Source organism: Cyprinodon tularosa, unplaced genomic scaffold (genome assembly GCF_016077235.1).
Source record: "Cyprinodon tularosa strain WSP-4 unplaced genomic scaffold, ASM1607723v1 ctg297, whole genome shotgun sequence".
NCBI classification, from domain to species: Eukaryota; Metazoa; Chordata; class Actinopteri; order Cyprinodontiformes; family Cyprinodontidae; genus Cyprinodon; species Cyprinodon tularosa.
Window position 1 is genome coordinate 358,587 of NW_024039004.1, and position 23,911 is coordinate 382,497.

Consider the following 23,911-nt stretch of genomic DNA (forward strand, 5'->3'; position numbering starts at 1 on the left):
AAAATCTGAAACCTGTGCGTTTACATTTCTGAAACCTAAACACATAATTATAGAAAATGCAAATATAAATCCCAATAAAATAAATTTGATCTTGATAAATCTAAAATAGATACTTGAGCTGAATTTTAATACCTCAGTATTCTTAATATCTGTCGTTTCAGTTATCCCTCACAAAATTGGACGTATCATTGAAGGGAGTCCGACTGATCGCTGCGGCCTGCTCCATGTTGGAGATCGTATCTCGGCAGTCAATGGCCGCTCCATCATTGAGCTCTCTCACAATGACATTGTTCAGCTTATCAAAGAAGCTGGCACTGTCGTCACCCTCACCGTGGTTCCTGAGGACGGTGGGTACTCTCCATAATAACTTTTGTTTGTTATAATCACATTTTTGAGTCTGTTTCTAATCATTAGTTTGGAAATTAGATGTAGGTTTTTCTGTTTTAAAAGGTAATCAAGTTTTCGTCTAATCAGAATATCTACATATATTAAAATCAAATTCTAAGGTCAATTTCAAACCAAGGTATTCAGAAAATCAAAAATTAACCTTTACCTCATCCATAAAAGAAGTGGGACATAATTTTTTTACAAATAAGCTAATTATGATAGTGTGTGAATGTAATAGAAAAATGTTTTCCATTTTAAATCATGACATGTTTAAAGAAATCAAATAATAATAATAGGGATACAGCTAATTAAGATGTCTATATGCTAATAGTTTTGCTAATTAATTAATATGTTTATATATATATATATATATATATATATATATATATATATATATATATATATATATATATATATATATATATATATATATATAATTATTATATGATAGATTATTATAATGATATATGATGGATGGATGGATGGATGGATGGATGGATGGATGGATGGATGGATGGATGGATGGATGGATGGATGGATGGATGGATGGATGCTGCTTATTATCAATCTGATTGGTAGGAGGATTTTTGAAGCTTACAAAGTTAGCACTGCTGCATTAGCTCTAACAACACTCTGCAACCTGGAACTTTTTACATTTCTACAATTGTTTTTGCTTTCTGCTCTATTTTTTCTAAAATTATATAGTGGGCCTTTTTAGTTGAGTTTTAATCAATAAGGAGCTAAACTTTTCCAGCAGACCAAGGATATCTTTTAAACCGTAGTCATGAATGGCACTTACCATGTTATGCTGTTGTAATACACTTAGAGTTGTGTTGGTCTTTTTCAAACATAAATGGATTTTTTAAAGTAAGATGTAATTTGGATGTAATAAGTTATTTTAAGAAATTCAAATAATCCTTTTATTTAATCATGCTTTCCATTAGAAAAGCTTTTTGACTAGAAGCCGCAGTCACCCATTCACATGCAACCTCTTACACTGATTTGCAGATTAGGAGCAAACTGAGGGGCCAGAATCTTGTTCAAGGACCTTTCAGTGTGCAGTGGGGGAGGCTGCAGTCAAACTCACTACAGACTTGTCATTCATAGCATTATGCTATTACCATTGCTTAAAGACGGCGTGCACATAATACGTTTCATTGTGACTCATTTTTAAGCTCAGATGTTGTTATACCCACTATTAACACCAGTCTGACACAGGAAGTTTTAACTTGTATCAGTTTCCTTATGAACTGCTTTGGTGTATAAGCCTGAACATGGATCATTTGATTTACTAAGCTATTCCACTCTTTGTTTTCTCTTCAGCTTTTTCTTTATAGTATCAGGCTGTTTTTCTGGGTATGTCTTAAAAACTCTGCAGATGAGGTTATTATAAAACACGCTGTTTCATCATCTGCCAAGTAAAATCTAGACTAGCAAAGAAGTGTTGTTTTTTTCCAGGCGAATAGGATTTATATTGGACCACAAATCTGTGCTTATCTTATATAATATTCTCATTTCAATGTATTTGACTTATTTTGTGGAAGTTTGCGACAATACATTTTAAACTGATGTACTGCAACTGTACGTAATACAAAAGAAAAATAATAAGAATGCTACATAAAATGGGATATTACGAACATCCATTATTTTTTTTATCAAATATATGGAAATTTTGAGAGCTTGCATTATTTAAAACTACACAATTCATGATCAAAGTAAGGAACTAGTAATACAATATGAAAAAACTGATTTGTTACAGAGAGAGGAGTTAATATCTAAGAGAAGACAGACATTTTAAAAGTCAATGTATGAGTACAACCAAAATTTATGATTATTTATGTTATTTTCCTTTCTGTTTTTACTTTTAACATTTGTTTGAAATAAATGACTACGAAATGAAATCATTGATCAGTGTAATATTTATATATTTTAGAGTACAAGGGCCCCCCATCAGGAGCAAGTTCTGCTAAACAGAGTCCAGCTCTTCAACACAGGGCCATTGGACAAAGGTCAGCTCTGCAAGATGAACGGTAAGAAACCAAAGGAAAGAGTTAAAACTTTACTCTCTGCTCACAGACACGCTTTGGACCTATGAGGTAGAGGAGAAAGTAAAAGAAAATTATCATTATAAATTAAATTACATACATTTGTGGTTTTATTGTTTCTCAGAAATATTGTTATAATAATCCCTGGGATGTCAACCTGAACAAAACCCAATTAACAAACAAAACAACACAGAGGGATTATAAAATGCAAGGAAGTAACCACTGAACTGAGGAGTGTGTCAGATAAGAGTCTGTTGTACATTTATAATAAATCCTATCTAAATAACTATACCCACATTCTGTTATGAATGTTTCCCTCCCTGCTGGCATCAAGCAGAACATTCAAAGCTGTAATTTCAATAAAAGCTTTTTTAGCTGGTGTGCTGATGCATTCAGTTTGAAGTGAGCAATAATAAATAACTGTTAACTGTCTGTTTAGTTTTAACCTGGATTTGGAGGACAAAAGGGATGCAGTCAACTGGTCTGACCATAAAACTCTTCCACCTGGTGAGGTGGGGACACTGTGTGTGACAGGACCCAATCAGGTAATTATTAAATCCTTTGAGTGCATTAAAACTCACTACTTACTGCAAAGCTGTGCAATAACTGCATGCATAGTATTTAGAATGTATCTTGTGTAGCATGTGTGTGCATTCTGAGTGCTATCATCTGTTGAAGGGTTGTCTGACTGTGGAGCTGGAGAGAGGTCCCGTAGGCTTTGGTTTTAGTTTGCGCGGGGGAACCGAGTACAACATGGGCTTGTATATCCTGAGGCTCGCTGAAGACGGACCAGCTGAGCAGGATGGGAGAATCCATGTAAGTGCTCCTTTAACATATCTTTGTAAGGGGGATGTTTTTATGACATTACCTTTTAAAAAGATTTTACTGTTTTCTGTATGAAATTACAGTTTCCATTAATTCCTTGTCTGTTTAACACCATTAAAGGGAAATAAAATAATAAACCTCAATAAAAGAAAGGTCCAAATAATTTTTTTCTACCAAAGCATGCAGCTGACTAAATCCTTTCCCAGAAGTTGGTATCATAACTGACAGCATATTGTCTCCCTTCATTTTATTTCCCAAAGGGAGACAAAATATTAGATTATCAAGATTTGAATGAGGGTCTTTGTGCGGACAAACCTTAGAGCCTGTCAGACTGTGATCCCTGGTCTTGACTTTGCATTTCAAAGGATGGTAAAGAATGTCAGCATTGATTAGAGCCAAGCAGCCTGACATGTCTTCAGGCTTTAGCCAGAGTTGTTTTGTCACCACTGAAAGAAAGAGCCTATAGGGTGTTATAAATCAGGATCTGTGCGCAACATAAGATTTAGATCAGCTCTGTGTGAACAAACATGTTGCAAAGTATGTTAGATGCTCATTGGTGTTTTTCTGCATTGGTGACAGGTTGGTGATGAGATAGTGGAGATTAATGGAGAGCCGGCTCGTGGTATTTCCCATACACGGGCGATTGATCTGATTCAAGCTGGAGGAAACAAAGTAGTCCTGCTGCTGCGACCCGGAGCAGGTCTGGCCCAGGATGGAAGTGAGATATTTGTTCAGTTTTCCTCTTTAATGAACTTTGTTTTGTGTTCATTTGGAAACTTAAGTACTAACCCACTTTATTTAATCACAGTATAAATTCACTATGAGACAATGTTCTTAAACGTATGGAACATTTGGATTAAATCAGTTTTTAATTATTTTTTTCTTCCCTATGCATGTCAGGAAATATGTGTACACTCTTTCTGATTGCTTTCAATAAAGTCTCTATAAATGCTCAACTTTTTATCTCCTTCTAATTTGCAAATTGCGTGAAATTATAGCTTTGCAAATTCCACCTCACCGCCTCTGAGTTATTTAGGGAAAGTTCCCTGTTATCTCTCTCCCTGTGCACTTTGCAAAGATTTACGGAGCAGTCGTGCTCTGATTACTAATGTTTTCAACCTTTTAGTCAAAAATCATATCTATTTGGAAATAGGTGAAAATTTAAGGTAATGTATAGATTTATTGGACACAGACTGATAAAGCTTACAGCTGAATGAAAACACAAATTGAAATGTCTTGTAAAATTTCTTAGATGAGGGACCCAAAAAAAAAACCCATTATACTAAAAATATCACCATCTAAAAATAATGTCCATATACTATAAAAAGTGTTTGGCCCCCTCTGCATGAATAGCTGCATCTGTCGGAGGTGGTCAGAGTTTTTTTTTTTTTTTTGCCATTGCTTTTTGGCATTTCTTTTATTGAAGGTCATGCTGCTTCCAATCATATGTGTTACAGAATTCCTGCCTGGTATGTGAATGAAATGCAAAATTCACTTTCCCCTGAAAAGAGAATTTGAGACGAGGGAAAGTCCATTTCTGTTTCCCGTTTACCAAAGAAAAAAGGCCTATGATGTAGACCCCTGTTCAGCAATAGCTCAACACAAGGAATGTGACACTTATTACGCACATATATCCTGGATATATCTCTGTGTTGACTTTCCTGTGCACTTTCTACCACAGTTTTTCTTATTTCTAATTTTCAGTAAATATGCAGAAAAACATTTCTTTCTCTATAAACCCCGAACTTGACTACATAGTAAGAGATTGTTTGAAATCTAGTATTTCTTTGCTGTTATATTCCAGCTCTCAGTGTCATGCATTTCCACATAGCTTACTGATGATCATTTAAGCCTGTTGGACAGAATCTCTGTGAACCAGATGCTTACACCTGATACAGATATCTGGGCTCTAGATGGAAGATAAAGGTCATAGAGAGTGTATGAAGCATTCTAATGACACAAATGTTGCTGGATTAGAATTGAAAATGAAATGTCTTGGTATTTCCGTTAGTTTGCACTGTATCAAACACTGATTTTATTTTTTTTTTAATACATTGCAAAGTAATGTATTTCAGGTTTTTACTTCTTCGTGATATTGATTGTTTTTTTTGCTTTTGGGTAATAGCTCACACACTAATAAGACTCCTGATTTGACTATGGTCCAGCTGAGACTCAGTGACACCATCAGCAAACTAATCACTAGGGGTTAAGAAGCTGGTAGACCACAGAGGACTGCATAGTAGAGCGAAGGAAAAATTATGATAGAAAGATTAAAAAGCAACTGTGATATTTGGTTGTTTTCTTTTTTTTTTAAGGATTTTTAATCAAACCTCACATTTTAATGTGTATGAAAGATTCAGTCATGAAATAGAAGATTGCAAAAGAACTAATATCTGATATAATCTTTGATCTAAGGTTTAGTTCCAGAAGGTAGGACCAAATTTGATGTATTTCAATGGAGCCACTGCCTTTTGTTTCAGACAACCAGATCCTTTGGCCACACAGTAATCAAGCAAAGATTGGTGGATTGACATTTCACATCAGATTAAACTTATTTTTACCACATTTTGAGCTGAAGTGTTCATGAGGTAGATAGATGGAAAAACACAAAACAATGAAACAGACTGCGCCCTATTCTACATTAGCATCTTTAGCCAACAGCTATAGCTCTAAGTTATCCCACACCCATCTTGTTTTCCTTCTACACGACACTTATTATAGATGATAATTTGCCATCGTCAATGACATCTAGCAAGCTCATACATGCCCATCAGCTGGAGCTTAAAATGCCATGAAATGTTTTTAACATGTCAAATGAATACAGATTCAGTCAGGGTACTTCAAATTCAGTTTCGTTGCTCACGTTTCTGCACATAATACTTAGGTGTAGGAAATATTACATTCATTTGGCTAAAAATAATGTTTTCTGGGAATATGTTTGTTGCTCCATACTTCACAGATTTGTATAGTTTATGGTATTACTATTTGGATCCCCATTAGTTGTCATAAGCTTGACAGCTACTCTTCCTGGGGTCCCTTTAACAAACTAATTACATAAAACAATTACAGTGCATTTGCATGTCCAAAATATTCAAAGACATACAATGAAAAAATAAACATTTATGTTAATTTAAACAGAAAATATATAGAATAGAAAACTGCTGTGTTTTCATTTGTCAAATAACCAGTAATCATTTGTTTCCCCTTGGCTCTTTCATTGCTCCTGATGCAGGTAACACAGCCTCCTCTTCTGCATGCTATTACACTGAGTACCAACACTAACACCGTCACTGCTTTTGCTGGTCTCTTCTCTTTAACCTTGGTAATTCTTTTCTTACTCACATTTTCTCACTTTTATTAACCTCAACGATTAAAGTTATTCCCCTTACATTCTGAAAATTAGATTATTGATTGCCGCTTGCAATGTTATCGTTCTGACATGTAAAAATGTGTGCTTCTCTTCCAGATCGACGTCGTCAAAAACTCATTTCACCCACAGGCTTTTCTGAGGAGGTGTTCTTTTCTGGCACATCACCTCAGTCCTCCCCTCATCCCACGGGGGCCTCCGTTTTTATTTCCTCAACTTTATCTAGAAAACTGAAACATTCCCGAAATGGGAGCACTAAATCCCTGCGAGGCCATGAGCCCCGTCACAGCAGGGGTTTGGACTCACTGGAGGAGAGTGATGAGTGGACAGAAAAGAAGATCAACCAGCTCTCTCCCCTTCTTTATGATCAAATGAAGTTCTCCCAGAGAAGCAGGTCTACAAATGACTCAAGAGAGCTAAGCAGTCCAAAGATAACAGAGGAGACTTTTCCTAAAGCCAAAGAGCAACATCAGAGTCCCCAAAAGACTGAGAGTCATGCAGAGGAAGCAGCACTGAGCAGGAGCAAAATGCCTCAGATGAGTAATACAAAAATTCAAACTGTGAACCAGGAGAAGGCTCCAATCCAGCATCAAGCGCTATCAAGCCTGAAGCAGACGGAGCATCAACAAGGGCATCACTGGAGATTAAAGGACTCTTCCATCAGAGAGAGCTTAGGTAATGAAAATAAAAGTGGTGAGAAGGGAACTCCTCAGATCAGAAGATACACGCTAGGAAGTGAGAAAAGAATGAGGCCAGGCCTTGAGCAAGAAAGCTTTAAAAGAAGAGAGGGAGGGTTTGCCCGCCACAGGACGCAGTCTGTTACGGTAAGGGAGAGTGAAACAAGTAGAAACAAAGACTCTGAGCTCAGAGCAGTTAATGGCAACCCTGCAGAAAACAAGAGAAAAACTAAAGACACTGCTAACAAAAGAGACTCGTTGTCATTTTTCAAAGATATGTGGAGCAGAAAAGACTCTGTAGATTCAGCACAGGAGACAAAAGGAAGAGAACCTAAATCCTCCAAATTCAAAAAACAGCATAATAAAGAGGACTTTGTGGCCTCTACAGACAGTATTCCAGGGACCACCCAGAGACAAAAAGGATTTTTTGGCCCTGGTCCTTGGAAAGTACCAAGCTCTGCCAAAATCCTTACTAAAGCTGAAGTCCTTCGTGACCCTCTGTAAAAGAACATTAAATCACCTAGACATAAACTGTGCCATTGAATCGTCACAATATCAACAGAGTAGAGCATTCTTTTTCAGAGATCTTCCATGAATAGAGATGTGCAACATGCTGACCATTTTCATCATCTTTAGGTTGAGGTCAGATTTATATTTTGGGAGTAGAATGATATCACATTTTACATGTAGCACTTCCCTCTGCCTTGTTCGCTGCTTCAGCATCTTCGGTGTGGAACTTCAGCACATGCCGCACGCTCGGGGCCTTGTCACAACTAGACATCTTAAAATGTGAAAATGTGCCAATCCTAGGAGTCTCCTGTCGGACAATGACCACAATTTCCACCCATAGCAATGCAATGACTCTTATGCAAACAAAGGAGCGAGGCCCTGCCTTTGATTTGTAGTTAACTTCCCACATGGCTGTCAAAAGGATTAATTTTGCCTCATTGGGAGACATGTAGACTTTTTTTTTTACTTACAGGCTTGCTTAACTGCATGCTGTTAGTCCTTGATTTTGTTTACTGCACGTGTTCTGCACATCACCCAGGTTAAACCGCTTCCTAGTTTATAATTCTCATTCTTAGCACTGGGTGAGTTGAAAGAGTGGTGTCAAAGTGTTTACTCTAATGGTTACTTCTGACTGTTTCGGAGGATTTTGTCAAGACACTCCTTCAGCATCATTAAAAAAAGACCAGAAACTTGTGGTTTCATATCTTGTTTACCATGTGTAAAATAACAGAGGCTGTAATATATTGAGATAATACATTATAAAAAATAGAATAAATTATACACAAACGCAAATGGAGGGTATATTTATTCATGTGTTTTTATGGAATAAACCATCCCATGTTTTAATATGGGTTTTGAAAAATGTCCCAGTTACTGGAGCATTCTTCTGTTTCCTAATGTTCTTGAATGATCGGATTTCTCTTGGACTTTTCATAGTAGTTCAAGACATTCAAACTGCTGTACCAAATGTTTGCAATCTCTCAAAATGTGTCTCATTGTGAAATATATCATATAGTTATATATATATATATATATAAATATTTGAATGTGTCAAAATGTACAAATATCTATTGAATTCCATTGCACTGCATATGCCCTGTAGCATAACAGAAAGAGCTGTATTTAACTACTGATGTTCACTTAGTACCAGTTCATTTTTTTATGTTGTATTGGTATTATTATTTATTTTAAATTTACATTTCATGTTTTCTAAAGGGTTCAAGGTAGTTTATGTAAAGCTTTACCATATTTGAGTTATGTCCCTGGTTGTTTATGTTTATCTACTGAGAAGCTGACTACTGTATGCTGTCCGTCTATCCTGCTGTGTGGTCAGTCGTGCATCAGGCTAGCATGAAGGATGATAAAGGCCAGAGTGACGTATTGTTTACTGAGAGACTGTCCATGCTGCTGATGCAAGGCTTGTGTTTAGACAAGCCATCAGCATATATATTGTGTTGTAAAGCAGGCAGGCAGGTATAAGAAAAATGGTTTGAAATGAGTTGCATGTAGAAACAATAAATCAGAGGTTAGAATAAAATCTGAGATATTAGAATAAATAACTAATAAAAAAATTCAGATGAGCTCAGGGAACAGTGTTGTAGCAAATGTGATAAAGGCAATGTTAAAGACAGTCCAATGGAGGGTAAACTTTGATTGTATCAAGCGGTTTTCAGTTTACAGTACTGCTTAGACTATGAGTTTTGTGCAATAGTTTGGTAAATGTGTTTGAGTAAATCCAGCTCTGACTACCAGGTACAGACTCCTCACTCTGGTCCTGAGAAGGAAAACACTCTTTCTGCGCCTGTCTGCGCCTATACTGGCTGATTCTGTTCCGATCATTTTCTTTGTCATCTCTACATCATACTGTGGCCTTGCATCAGTTCATTAGAAAAAAAATATTCCTTGTGCTACCTTCTACATTCTGTAGGACCAGTAGATGTAAATGTTTGTACATTGTACAGCACCTTTATATACCAACCTGCTGAGTGCTCTTTTGGGGAGAAAAATAGAGGTATATTAAAATTGCTCTGTTATTTTTTTATGTATAAAAACAATAAAAAAGAGAAAATATTTAAAATGGATTGAAAGGGGTAGGCTATGACCTTGACATAGTATTCTGTTCATGCACTAAAAATAAAACTTTACCGAAAATATTATTTACTGTGTCCTTCTTCTGATTCATTTTTCTACACAAAAACATCTGCAAATCACATTTGGTTGAGAACTGAGATTTCAGACTAATGGGTCCAGGTGATAATTTTTTTCATTAAAAAAACAACAACATTGAACTATATTTTAGTTGGCATTTAATTCCTTTCCAAAATACCTTATTGATTCCAAGGTCAAATGAAATGGTGTCTTAGCCCTTTCAGATTCTTTTCAAGTAATTGTTGTAGATGTTGATAGCTGAAAGACGGCAGGATCCCTGTAGCTATATGTCTTACAGTGGCTCTAAAGAAGCTTTTGTGTTGTTGTTCCAAGAGGATGCTTCAGTTATTTTGATTTTAATTAGATTATCATGATTTACTCCTTTCGGAATCTTTGCTAATTTATTAGATTTTGGTCGTGGGCAAGACACTGTCTGGATGGAGTAAAGAGTGGGTAACAGTAGAGAAGCTGCAGAGATGTGTGTTAAACTACAACTCTGCTTCCTGGTCTGCACCATTGCCTCTGATAAAGGGGCATATAATTAGCCTGACGTAGTCCGACTCAATTCTAGTCAGAATATGAGTCTGATACTGCACCATAGAGCTGTGATTATGGGGCGTGTTTTGAACGAACCAGGAAAAAAATGCCTCTATACTCAATTGGATAGACCTACAACCAATAAGAGCAACGGAGTGCGTGACGTATCTTAAGCGAGGCATAGTTGTTGTCCACAAAAATCAAAGCGTGCAGTTTCACGCCTAGAATAAGAAGATGAGCCTTGATCGCGTTTCTCTGTTCCTCTTTTAAAATTAATTTGCTGTCGATATCTTCTAGAACAGACCTAATAGCAGAATCTACTCACCCAAACTCTCCAGCGGCAGCCATTATTGTTGTCACCCAAGCGCACTTTGGTCACGTGGTTGATAACGTTACTCTTGATCATCTGTCCATCATCGTATAAAGCCCGCCCTGACAATTTGATTGGATCGCCTGACAGTGGGCTTTAATACTCGCGCTACTATGGAGCAGAGCCAGACCGAACTTCCCCGAACTCAAACCTTGTGGGCGGGACTAAGTTCGGACTGGCACCCAGGCTAGCATATAATGTGAGCAGAGTCAAATATTTGGATATAATTCCTAAGAGGAGGTCTTGCTTTAGAGATATATACCACCCTGACATTTACATAAAACAAGTCAAAAGCTTTGTTCAGCCACTGCGAAAACCTTAGAAAGTCGAGGCAAAAGGCATGACTGAAATAATGGTGCAAAAAGGCATTGATATGGAAGGTTCAGAGCAGTGCAAACATAAATAAATGTATATGGTGCAAAGAATGGAGTAGAAAACATTTTGAGTTGAGTTCTATTAGGTATAATGCAGACAGTCTGCATCGAAAACATGGCAAGTAAGACGTCATTTGATTTAGCTCCTATCAGCCCTATTAACAGACTGTGGAAGGAGTTCTGGAAAGAAATGACTAGAAAGTACAAAAAGACTTTGGTAAAGTTGCACACGGCTGTGTCTTCTACTTCCTTGAGTGTGGTGTTATCAGGTTGCAGCTTGTGCTGAACACGCCCCAGTAAAAAGACACACACAGTATAAATAATTTTTCCCAGCCTTCTATAAATATCTTCCTGCTTGTTCAGTCAGAAGGCCCCACACATAATATATAATGATATTTTCTACTTCCCTTTTCTCTCCTTGCTCCTGCTCTGCATCGTCTGCACATTTCTTTCAACTTATCTGGTTGTTAGATGTAAATGTTGTATGTCTTCAGATTTTGAAATGTTATTTAGCTCTTCCTGGCTGTGAAAAAGAAACTTTCTATAGTTATGCATCATAACAAGTGTCCCAAACTAAATAGATACTAGTAAAGATCCTTTCAGCTGCACAGAATCAAACGTCAGTGGAAAACAACATCCAAAAAAAAAAATTGTGGGAAAAAGTAAGTTCTTTAAAACATGCAACCACTTTGCAGGGCAGAACGCTACAATGTGTTAATACATACATCGTCACCAACCAAATAAAAAAAGAAACAATCTTCTCAAGAAACTAGACCTCAGATTTAATGCAATAACGTTTCTACTTTTAAATTTCATTTTCTCTTCATCTGATGAAGGTCTAATACTGAAATGTTGTAAATAAATGTATTCTAATGCAAGTTCAACATTGTGTAGAAGTCTTTTTTGTAAAGTTTCATTTACAGGGATGCATTCAAGGCAAAAAATTGTCAATTTTCAGCTTCTATCATATTAGAACTATTAAAGTTTTATTCTTTAGAAGTTACCTTAAAAAAAAAACATGCATTTATTCAATGAAAGTATGAAGTAAAAACGTATTCGTCAATTGCAAAATTCAAGTCAATCTAAATTTTGATCCTAAAACAAATGGAAAATATAGGTTGATTCTCATGTCTCATTACTGATATATCCTTTTACTTCTCAGAAAAAATAATGCATAATAATGCTTTCATTTGATCAAACCCTGTGTACCAACCAGAGATGGGAAGTAACAAAGTACAAATACTTCGTTACTGTACTCAAGTAGAATTTTCTGATATTTTTACTTTACTTTACTACTTATTTTTATGGCGACTTTTTACTTCTACTCCTTACATTTTTACACAAATATCTGTACTTTCTACTCCTTACATTTTAAAAAATTGTCTCGTTACTTTAGTTTTGAATCATTTCAATGGAGTTACCGTTATTATTTTTCACGTCATCAATACCAAATTCAATCTAATTGGATGGGAATCTACGTTGCATTTGACGCACCACTACAAGATGAATCGACAGATTCGGCGGTATTCATTGGCGGCAAATCATTGCAGCTTGGTGGCGGTGGCGTTAGCATAGTAGCATTGACGACGAGATGATTGAAAATGAACACAACGGAGATCTAGTCCTATTGGCAGACATCCATTTAAAATGTAGGCAACGGCATGAAAAAAGTGGTTTCTACTTTTACTTTTATACTTTAAGTAAATTTACAAGCCTGTACTTTGTTACTTTTACTTGAGTAAAGAAGTTTAATCAGTACTTCCACTTTTACCAGAGTATTTTTAACACAAGTATCTGTACTTTTACTCAAGTACGGAAAGAGAGTACTTTTGCCATCTCTGGTACCAACAATTGTTTTCCATGCGTGTAAGATACTACTGGTTTAAAATTTTGGTATTTTTCCTTTTTAACATCATATTTTGAAATGCTTTTGGCATATTTTCATTTTTTTTTTCACGCAATTTATCTTTTTCAGCTCCAGATGTCGCCAACTTCCATGAAGAGTTCAGTGTATGAGCCTTGGGGAAGGAAAACCTGAGGCTGCCTTTGAACCTTGCACCTATATATTCATTTGTTTTTCCTGGCTTTAAGTTTCTTGTTGATAGGCTACTACCCTTAATATTTTTTGAAATACATCACAGTAATAATACAATCATTTATGTAAAGTAGACCATTTAAATATTTGGCATTCCTTGTTTTTGTTTTCCCAGATAAAAAGGAATGCAGCCACAGTAATATTTGTATTCTAATTCCTTCCTTTTTATCCTGTTTTGTGGAAAATGCATTAGCAAAAAATGGTTATCTGAAAAACAGAGCTTTTAATGTAGCATTTTGCAAATAAAAAATACAAGGGAGGTGTAGAAAAGTTGTGTTTATTAAGTTAGATGTGCATGTTACTTATGTGATGTGTCTTAAAAACATGTGAATTAAGCAACCAGATATCAATAGCCTACTCTGGAAACATCTTTCCTCACTATTGGCAAGGGGAGACGGCTGCATTTTAGTAAGTTTTTGGGAAAGGGAGGTATCTTCAAGCTTCACTTGGACAGGCGGTTCAGAAAGATAAGAAAAGCCCGCCTTGGACCAACTCAACCTGCTCATACTTATGCTGCTATATCAGCACCTAAAAATGGAAGAAAGTGCTTAGTGTTTGTTACAGGTCCCATTTTTCTTGCTTGACCTCATATTTTTTCAACTTCTAAACCAGAGTTCAAGCTATTTAAACTTTAGACTAGCTCTACACATTTTTAGAATTATACATTACACATTAGATAAAAAACAGACATAAAACCTGTTTTGGTGCTGTTTTGGAAAAATAGTATCATTTAAAGTGTATGCAAGAGGCCAGAATGCATTGTTGCTTGGTTACTCTAGGATTTATATAAGGGTTCCTCTGGTAACAGTGGGTGGAGGGGAAAAATTACCCCTGTCAAAGCAGTTGTGGTTTAAAGCGGGTGCTGGATTCATTGGAATGTTTGTGTGTTCCTGTGCAAGTGTGTGCAATTAGGCACTATCCCCTTTAAAAAGAAAAGGAAAAAAATCTGCTGTATCCATAACAATATCACAAAACTACAGACAGTGACTCACTCTAATTGTTTTGGTTCAAAGAGAAGAGGGAGGGTGGATACATTAAAAATACATTTCTGTCCAAAATCAATAATAAAGCAATAATGATTTAACTATTGTGATATTATCTCTGTTGACACGCAGACATGTCAAGAGCAGCTCATAATAAAAATCTTTCAGTTAATAAATGACAGGTCACACCCAATGGATTTCCACTTTTTTTCCTGTTACAGCATTTGGAGTAAAGTTCACTGAAGGCACATGTGGGGCTGAGTGGTGAGGAAAGTTTAGTACTAATGAAATCTCTTTATTTCTTTTGTTTTTTTACTGATTTGATTCTTCACACTATTGGTTTTATTTATTTTGTTTTATTGATAGAGTAAAAACAGATGATAAAACGTCCCTTTAAAAGCATGGGGGAAAAAACTCGAAATGTGTCCAAATGTAGGTTTATATTTCAAAATAATGTGACTTGCCCATATTTAAAATCTATTAAGGGGGCACTGTGTCAATAAACATATATGGGTTATTATTTACGGAAGAAATAATTATTTAATTGATCAATGAAGTTGGAGAAGAAACTAACTATATTAATTTAAACTTCTATAATAGAACCTATGCTTTTATTTTGAAATCAGTATGTATTCTGTAAACGCGTTAACTTGACCAGACTGTGGAGAATTAAAGCGATCGTCAGTGGGAGGAGAATCGTTGATAGTCTGGGGATCGTCTTCACACTTGTGCTTTTACTCTTTAGTTGTTGACCTGCGCTTCAACCGGATACTTCCAGAGGTTTTCTAAGAGTTGCCATGGAGGCTTTACTGGACATCAGCAGACGGGAAACATGCAGGTTGGCCCTGCTTCTCCACCTCTTTGTCTTTAGTGCTGCAGGTCAGTATTACAGCGAAACCAAGGATTTGATTGAGCGCATTTACTGCTGCTTTATAAGCGAGATCAGCTCTTCATCCATGAAGCTAAATAGAAAAAGAGAAACTTGAACCTGAAGTTTTAGGTTTTTTTTATTGAATTAATTAGTATTATAATTAAACATAATGGAAATGTGACTCAGAAGACATAAGGCACATAGAAAAACCTGCTGTTTGAAAAACAAAAGGATAAATAAAGATTAGAATGAAAAACATCTGAAAAACTACTTAAGTTGAATCCAAAAACTTAAAAATATATTTTGATAATAGTATTAATACAAATATTATAATATTATAATGTCCTGCCATATGATGACATTATGCTTGTAAAGCTTGTAAAGTCAATAAGCAAATAATTCTATGAAGTAGAAATAGACATTTAAATTTAACTTTATTGATCTCACAATGGAGAAGTTAACTTCATTAACTAACTGCATTTTAACCCATTCCCTTGGGGAGCAGTGGGCTGCCATTGTGTGACTCCTGGGGAGCAGTGTGGGGTTGAGGGTCTTGCTCACAGACCTGTCTGAATACTTTTTTTTTTTGTTAAAACAAAATATTAAAATTTTTATCCTTTTTTACTGTTTTATAGAAGCTCTTATAAAAAAAAACAAAACAACAACAACAACAGTTTATATATATATGAATCTTATTTTCTCTTAGCTCAATGCCTCAGACCTGAAGTTGGAGAGAATTGGATTCTCACAGAAGAAACCCTCCTAAAAAATGATTTCCCAGAGGGTTCTGAGGCAACTTTAGAATGTGACAATGGATATGAAAAAGAAAGTGGCTCTGTGACCATAAACTGCATTAATGGCAAATGGAGCGAATCCGACATCGTCTGCAAGAGTGAGTTCCTTCTAACTTCCATTTTAAAGCCACCCAAAATGCTTTATGTCATCATCTTGATTTATTCTATCTTCTGTATTGATATTTATTTTTCTTTTCTTCAAATCACAGAGAAGGACTGTGGCCCCCCTCCTCCAGAGCCGCACATGACGTTTGAATACAGTGAGGGTACTCTGTTTGGTTCAAAAGTTAGAACCTTGTGTGAAGAAGGGTATGTATGATCGCACACATTCTTGTTCCATAGCTAATTTCTTAAATGCCATGCTGCTATCTCACAAAATCAAGTGTTTGATTTGATAAGCTGCAACGTGGCTCTATCATGAGACACTAATATTGTCACGTTCAGTTCTGACGCCTGTTATTGTTTATTGCTACAATACCAGCATTTATCTCCTACCAGCGAAGCGGCTCAGTCAGATCCCACTGGCAAGTTATCCAACTGGAACTGTACCTACAGTTGAAAAAAAGGGCTATATATTAAAATTGATAAATATCAAATTGAAAAACATATTACTTTAAAAATACTTAAAATATGGCTTCCTTGTCCTCCAGGATATATACAACTGTTTATATTTGTGGAATTTAACTTTGTTTAGATCAATTTGTGGCTGTTGAGTTAGTTGTTTGTTTTTGTTTTTTCCATTTTTTTGGATTAACAGTAAAATGATCTACAAGCCCAAAGCAAATCCATTATACAAGGGTGAAACAATTAATTGGATTGATCTTAAATAACTATTTTATTAATAGATTAATCATTAAATGTAGCATAGAGACTATAAAACATGCCTTTAGGTGACAGAGAGAACCACTTAGAGCAGTAATTATCTTTGTTAAAAAATTGTTAAAATAAAAAAAAAGGGAATGTTTTTTGTCTTTTCAATATTGTCTATCCAATGGGACATATTCTGTGATGGATTGGTGACCAGTTCAGAGAATTCCCTGACTATTTCCCATGAGTGCTAAATATAGGCGCCCTTAACCCTTCGCAATCCTTCCTTCAAATATTTGAAAAATGTAGTTGTCTACAGAAAGTGAAACTGGCTTAATTCCCGGTTATTGTTGCAACTCAGGCCCCTCATTTATCCCTGTTTTGAGGTAGGTCTGACATTTTGTCCAGGCAAGGCCTAGTTTAGATGTATACACCAACCTTTTTGGTTGTAGGGGTCCCAGACGAAGGGGCCACAAAATTGACCACATTTGAAAACAGACAGTGTGTCTGTCACAATACCCCTATCTGCATAACCGTCCACAACCTGCCATGTTTGTGCATGTGGGCATGTTTGACGCACCTATCCTCTGAACGGATAATGAGACATGCAGCACTGTTTGTGCTGTGTGTACAGCACAATCTGCAAGCTAACAACACCATGCTAAATGAGGAAGTGGAAAACACAGCTTTTTTTATTTATATATCCAATTTCTTGAAAAGTGAAAGTAATTTCTTTACAAGAGTTTTCACAATCTTTTGATATACGCGGGCTAAATCAGATACATTTGCGAACCCTCACTGGTCGTAGTTGTTGCTCGTCCACCACTTCCACCAGATGTCCTTGTAGTTGCCAATTTTCCTCTGTCTGTGCGGACGCTGTACTGAAGGCGGTGGAAGCTAAAATGACTGTTGAATTTATGGTAGATTTTTACACTTACTACCATAATGCTCCTCTTCCACAGGTCAGGTTCACACAAACATCTCTTTTCTAGCATTGATTGTTCACGTCCTGCTTCTCCTTTTATTATTCTACCTTCTTTACATGTGTGGAAATGCTAGTGTGCTACCAACTTGTGTGACATTAGAAAGCCTATTACAGCTCCGCTGCTCTTTCTACAGGGAAGTCTTCTGTGCGGATACCACATTCTACTTTTTGTGGCTGCAGCCTGAGGTCACAGAGTATTGCCCCACCCCAGTTAGACATTTTTGTCATTTGATAGCAGAGATATAATTATCTAGGGGCCTTGAAACTGGTAGACAGTGTCATGAATTGTGTCAATACACCCAACGACCAAACATTTTGTCTTATCGACTTGGAGCCTCTGCATCCTTGAGCTTAGAATTGGACGCTGAGGAAAATAAAAAATGGCGGTTTTACGAAGTGGGTAAGTCAGAGGTCCTTGTTTAGCAGCTCCCCAGCAGATACTGTGATGTTATTGCTCAAAAAATTTAGTAGGAAAAGCAGATTGAAAAATTGAACCCTGATAGAATATAAATATCTCTCCGCAGCACCTGGAGAGGTGAAATTAATCTTTTCTGCACTCTTAAAACCTAAAGTACAATAAAATAGTGTTTATATGTGCACTAAATACAGTGTAAAATGTATTTAGGAACATTGTATTGTGAATTTTAAAAGGGGTACATACACCCTTTTTTGTGCCAGTAAACCTTCTTACTTGATTACTTTTGTCTTTATGCAGGTACCGTATTTCTGGATCTAGCTTTAGACATTGCTATGCTTCTGGATGGTTTGGAAGGGGATCATGTAACAGTAAGTGTTATGCTTCAACTAGTTGTTTTTTTCTTGTCTTACCTACCGTATTTTTATGACCATAAGGCGCACCATACTAAAAGGCACAGTCTCAGTTATGTGTGCCATTACTGTATTTAACACACACATAAGGCGCACCAGGCTATAGGGTGCGTTTTTTTATATACAGGTACATGTCCTCTACTACGTTTAAATACCTCTACTGCGTATTTGAAAATAGAGCGGGAGCAAAACTGAGTATGATTGTGCTTTATTCATGTATTTATTACAAAGTATTAATCAAACCTGGGAGCTGGCCGTGAGACAGACACATCGCTGATGACACAGAGCGCTGTGATCACTCCTCTGAAACAGTTAATTGACACATAAATTAACTTAAAATGCAAAAATCTGCCGGCAGAATATGTTCGCTTTTATTATCCTGGTGCCTGCAGTTTAGATTATTTAGATGAAAAACACCTACCAGCTGCCGCGGTGAACCGCGAGGAGGCGACCCGGCCAGAGGCTGCTGTTGAATGGGATTCCTACTGACAGTGCACCGCTGGTATGTGGGGGTCTGAGCGGCTCCGACAGAAATAATATTGGAAGGTGGGATTGTAATCTGGATGAACTGACTGCAATGATTAAGTTTTCAAGTGGATTTCTCACTTAAAAACATCTTAAAACTACTTTATTCCCACTGATCACAGCAAATATAGCTGCAAGGCCAAGAAAGGATAGAGTAGCTCCGCCCAACGCGCGTCAGACACACTTTTGCACCGCGCAGTCAGAGCAGCAAAGCTGCTTCAGCCGCGCGTCAAAACTAACTGGTACAAGCAGCAAAAATGAAGCAGCAGACGGTTGAATGTAGCATTACTTTGAACGACCGGTTCACACCGATGTCGAGCGGTTGAAGTTCCTTTGTCAGCACAGCATTCATTTGTTTCACCTGTGAGATGGGCAAGCATGGAGTCACAGATTTACAGCGATGGTGATGCATAGAAAAAACCACCTGGTCTCCTTACATACACCTCCCTCAATGAGGAGATGAGGAGTTCTGCATAAAGCACATACCTGTTCTTTTATACACAATCCACGCCCACACTTCCCCCTTTAACGTTCTCATGGTGGTCTCAACGTCCGCAGTAACAACACACATAGGGCGCACCGCACTATAGGGCTCGCTGCACATTTTGAGGGGGAAAAAAAGACGTTTATATGCGCCTTATAGTCGTGAAAATATGGTATAACTTTTCTGATATCTAACTGCAATATTCTTTTCTAACTTTCCTAGTTGTTACTTGTCCCAAACCAACCGAAGTGGAAAATGGAACAATTTCTTGGAAATCTGACAAAAAACCAGAATATGGTCAAATTATAAACTTCACTTGTAACCCAGGATACAGGTTAAATGGGAGTAAAAGCACTATCTGCTCCAAAACCGGGAAATATGATCCCTTGCCTCCAACATGCATTGGTAAGCACTTTTGATGTTTTTTTTTTAGGCTTCTTAGAAGATTTGCCAGACAAAATACATACTAACTTTTTGATAATACATTTGCAAATAACACAAATCATTATTAAAATAACTTTTCCAGCCATTTATTTCACTACCTTAAAAAAATATTAATGTTCCATCTAGACTATTAAATTTAACCTCACCTGCACTAACAGTTCAGTTTGAATGATTTTGTTGTTTGTAATAAAACTCTTTAAACTGCATTTATTAGGGTTCCAAAATGATCAGAAAAATCAAAAATTTGAATGAATATCAATCCATTTTTTCCTTAAAAGACGCAAACATCTTTTCATCTTAACAAGTAGTAAAACTGCCAGTCAAGACTTTTATTTCATGCAATAATGTCTCTACACAGTAATAAAGCAAGGCTAAGAATTGTGATTGTGTTCCATACAAGACCACTTCAAGGATTTCTGAGTTTGTTTACTTTGAGCCTTGAAAAGTGGTCAACATAGTGGCTGAATGGAATGCAGTTTATTCCTTGTAAGTTCTTTTTGGAATGTCTCCTCGGTTTACAGACGATGTGTCCGAACATGTTGTAAACTGGCATCAACAGACCATTTACCTTTGGTTTTCTCTCTTGTAATCCAATTCATCATCTAAAATGTTAAGTCTATTTTGTTACATTGAAGAAAGTCCAAATACTTTATAACATAACTTGCCATCACCATCGAAACCTGATCTAAAAAAAACAGCGTCTATGTTCAAAGTGTAAAGAATTACACAAATATTAAGTTTTACTTATTTATGCCTGAGCTTACCCACTGTGGGTTCTTTATTAACCATCCATTTCTTCCTAAACCACTTCCGAATACTTGGATATAATAGATACTTTACCCCAAAATACCCCAAAATACATGTTGGTCATTTGTCAACATGTATTTTGCTAACACGTCATTTAAGTACAGAGGAGCAGTTTAACACAAGAGCGTTTAACATTAATAGATGATCCTTCATAATGTTCTCTTTTCACTCACAATGAGAATTAAACTGACTCATAAATGCATGGCTGTCAGTCATAAATAAAGGCCTTCTTCATGTCAGATTTAGTTGCATGCTGCTGCCCAACATTCAGTCTATATAAAAGGCCAAAAAATGTATTCAGGATGATCTTAAGTTAAATCCTCATTCATAGGTGTGACCACAGAAGACAGTATTACAACAAAAATTATTACATCTTCTGCTGCAACAACAGAACAAGGTATACAAATTGTGTCAAAGTTCAATGTCTAACCAATATTTTGCTTTCTTACACATTCACATGCAAATAAAAAGAGGAGCTACAGTATATAAAGAGCTATGAAAAAAGTATATCCCCCCTGAAGGATTAGTTTAACACCTAAATGTTTAACATCATTGAATACTTTTTAAGTATTAGTTAAAGATAAGTAGCGCCAGGTTAAAAAAAGACATTTCCATATGATATTTTCTTTTTTAAGGAAATATCTACCAGAATCTACCTGGCCCAATGGGGGAAATTAATTTATGAGATTTTTGAGATAATTAAACTATCTTAATTTATCATATTTTATTAAAGTTTCCCCTTTCTTACCATGGCTTGATTGATGCCAAGATATGAAGGATCAAGACGTCATTCAATTCGAAACTGCCTGACAGGATGGACTAGATTAAAATATCTCGAAAAGTAACATATGATCAAATTTAAAGAAATTAGAGAACGAATTATAACGTCTGTCAGTTTTAAAGGTTTTTTTCCAAGGTTTTACTATTCTTGTGAAACACAAGTGACAAATTAACCTTAACCGACAGATTAACTTGCTCCACTAGATCAACATTCAAGATTCATCAATAAAGATAAGAATTGTTATAAACATGGAGAAATTCCAGAAGAACACGAATAATTTAATGTAAAAATCATGTCTTACTTTTACTAAGCAAAAATCGTTATGGTTACAGAACCTAATAGGATGAAAATAGAAGATATTTGTGTTCTGTTGTATCTGCCATGGGGCTTGTATAATGTACCAACCATCAGTTTATGACTTTAAGGTCAAATAATTTTTAGTTCAGCAGCAGGAAAAGCTCTAAAGAATTCAAAAAAGTTTATGTCTAAGTGGCTATAAAAGGTAAATCAAGGTTCTAGATTCCCATAGTCAAAGGACTCCCCTTAACCCAATTGAAATACTTTAGTGTTACTGGGTATGTTCTTCCAAAGACGTTTAAAATGCAAATTTTGCTGCAAATGGAGACAGAAAAAGAGGCAGTCGTTATTGAAATAGACAATTTGTTTAAAAAAAAAAGATTTTTGCCCCTAACAGATATATATTTAAATAGCTTTTTGTTTACTCCGATTATGTTTCGCTTTTATTGCACTCAGTTTCTAAAACATGTCTTAAATGCAACAGAAGCAGAAATCTTCAAGGGACAAACACTGTATTTCTATTTTAAGTCTACCCCTTTCAATAAAGAGAGGTAAAGTAATTATTTTTTTTTCTGTCACCAAATCCTTCTCTTCTTAAGTTTCGACCTCCACTCCCAGACCCAAAACCATCACAACTTTGGTATCAATGCGTAGCTCCACACAGAAACAAGGTACAGACATGCTCTCTAATGATAAATGCATGTTACCGTTCATTACTTTGAATTATTGAGCAATCGTTGTTTAGTTTTTTTTTATAACTGAGAAAATAAAGAAGGATTAATCTAACTACTGTATGTCATTTAAAGATAACAGATCATCGCTACCCAAGAGAACAGCTGGTACAACCATTTTACCGTATTCTACATCCTCTGTTTATAAAGGTATATAACCTTTCCTTTTATTTCATTAAGACACCTTCTAAATTTCTTTTTATTTCAAGATGGTAAGCAAGTTTTGGTTTATATTACATTTTGTTTTTGCAGTTAAAGTTTTTTAAGTGTGTATTTTTGTTAGCATATTTCTCTTGCTTAGGGTCAGCCCATCCCTTTGCCAATTAACTAAGTAATTAACCAGTTTCTTTTATACCTCTAAACATTTAACCATTTTATTAACTAGACTCCTAACAGTTGTATTTTAGTTTATTTCTTTTTAAATAATGTATTTTTAGTGGATTGTAGAATAAATATTGATATATCACATTATCATATATAATGAGCTTTGAGTGACTATTATTGACTAAAGGCATTTTATCATACTCTATTTCCACTGGTTGTGGTTCTGCTTTAATTAAATTAATTAATTAATTTAAATTAATTAGTTAAAAAGCAGAAAAGTTTATGATCCCCTAGTGAAAGAAAATTCTCTATTTAGTACTGTACATCTGCTTGTAGTAGAAAATATTGCAGACTATTAATAGATAGTTCATAATGGTTTTACATGTTTGTTTTTAAAAACAGTTGCTAAATGTCTTCAAGGTTGATACAAGTTAGTGGACAAAAAAAAGAACACGTCAAAACTTTAAATGTGAAGAATATTGAACCTCATATAAGAAGTGGGAAACAGCACAATAAGTCTTTGCCATAGTATTTGCTACTACAAATGTTTGGTTCACTTTTCCTTAAAATTGTTGTGAAAAAGGAGGCCTAATGGTAGAAATTGTTTTATTTATTGGGAGGGAACTTAAAATGATATATAGTAACTAAGCTGTTTAGCTTGTGGTGTTTTTTTTTTTTTATGGTAAAACTTAAGTTACATTTCAATTGTGTCAGAAATAGTCATTTTAGATTTTCTTAAGGGTTGTGCATGTTTTAGGATGTTTATCCTAAAATACTAAATCTAAGTGGTATTTCACAAAAGCAGAGTTTAAAAATCTAAAAAAAGAGATAAAGCCAGGCAGACCTAGTGTGAACAGTGCATCCTGGCTTCATCACAAAGGCCAGTCTATGCTCAACAAGTGCTGCTAAGTCAAG

The 23,911-nt window shown here is 35.8% G+C and overlaps 2 protein-coding genes across 4 annotated transcripts in view; both read left to right on the forward strand.

Moving 5' to 3' along the window:
- LOC119787387 (membrane-associated guanylate kinase, WW and PDZ domain-containing protein 3-like) overlaps positions 1-9,967 on the forward strand; it is a 176,915-nt gene extending 166,948 nt beyond the window's left edge. The window contains exons 16-22 of one of the 2 annotated variants that reach the window (XM_038291225.1): positions 162-347; positions 2,321-2,417; positions 2,872-2,977; positions 3,111-3,248; positions 3,837-3,975; positions 6,490-6,579; positions 6,724-6,866. In XM_038291225.1, coding sequence (XP_038147153.1) covers positions 162-347; positions 2,321-2,417; positions 2,872-2,977; positions 3,111-3,248; positions 3,837-3,975; positions 6,490-6,539 — 716 coding nt within the window. In that variant the 3' untranslated portion in view covers positions 6,540-6,579; positions 6,724-6,866. Of the gene's footprint in view, positions 1-161; positions 348-2,320; positions 2,418-2,871; positions 2,978-3,110; positions 3,249-3,836; positions 3,976-6,489; positions 6,580-6,723 lie in introns of both variants that reach the window. The other variant, XM_038291224.1, reaches the window with a different exon arrangement.
- Positions 9,968-14,995: 5,028 nt separating this feature from the next.
- im:7151449 (complement factor H) lies at positions 14,996-22,902 on the forward strand. 2 transcript variants are annotated; one of them, XM_038291208.1, is made up of 8 exons: positions 14,996-15,197; positions 15,896-16,081; positions 16,193-16,292; positions 18,491-18,561; positions 19,835-20,017; positions 21,195-21,260; positions 22,541-22,612; positions 22,748-22,902. In XM_038291208.1, exons 1-8 carry the CDS (start codon positions 15,116-15,118, stop codon positions 22,828-22,830), a joined length of 843 nt encoding a protein of 280 aa, XP_038147136.1. In that variant the 5' UTR covers positions 14,996-15,115; the 3' UTR covers positions 22,831-22,902. The 2 variants fall into 2 exon arrangements, with proteins under 2 accessions (XP_038147136.1, XP_038147137.1); XM_038291209.1 differs by lacking the exon at positions 21,195-21,260 and having other exon boundaries at positions 14,997-15,197.
- Positions 22,903-23,911: the final 1,009 nt, after the last annotated feature.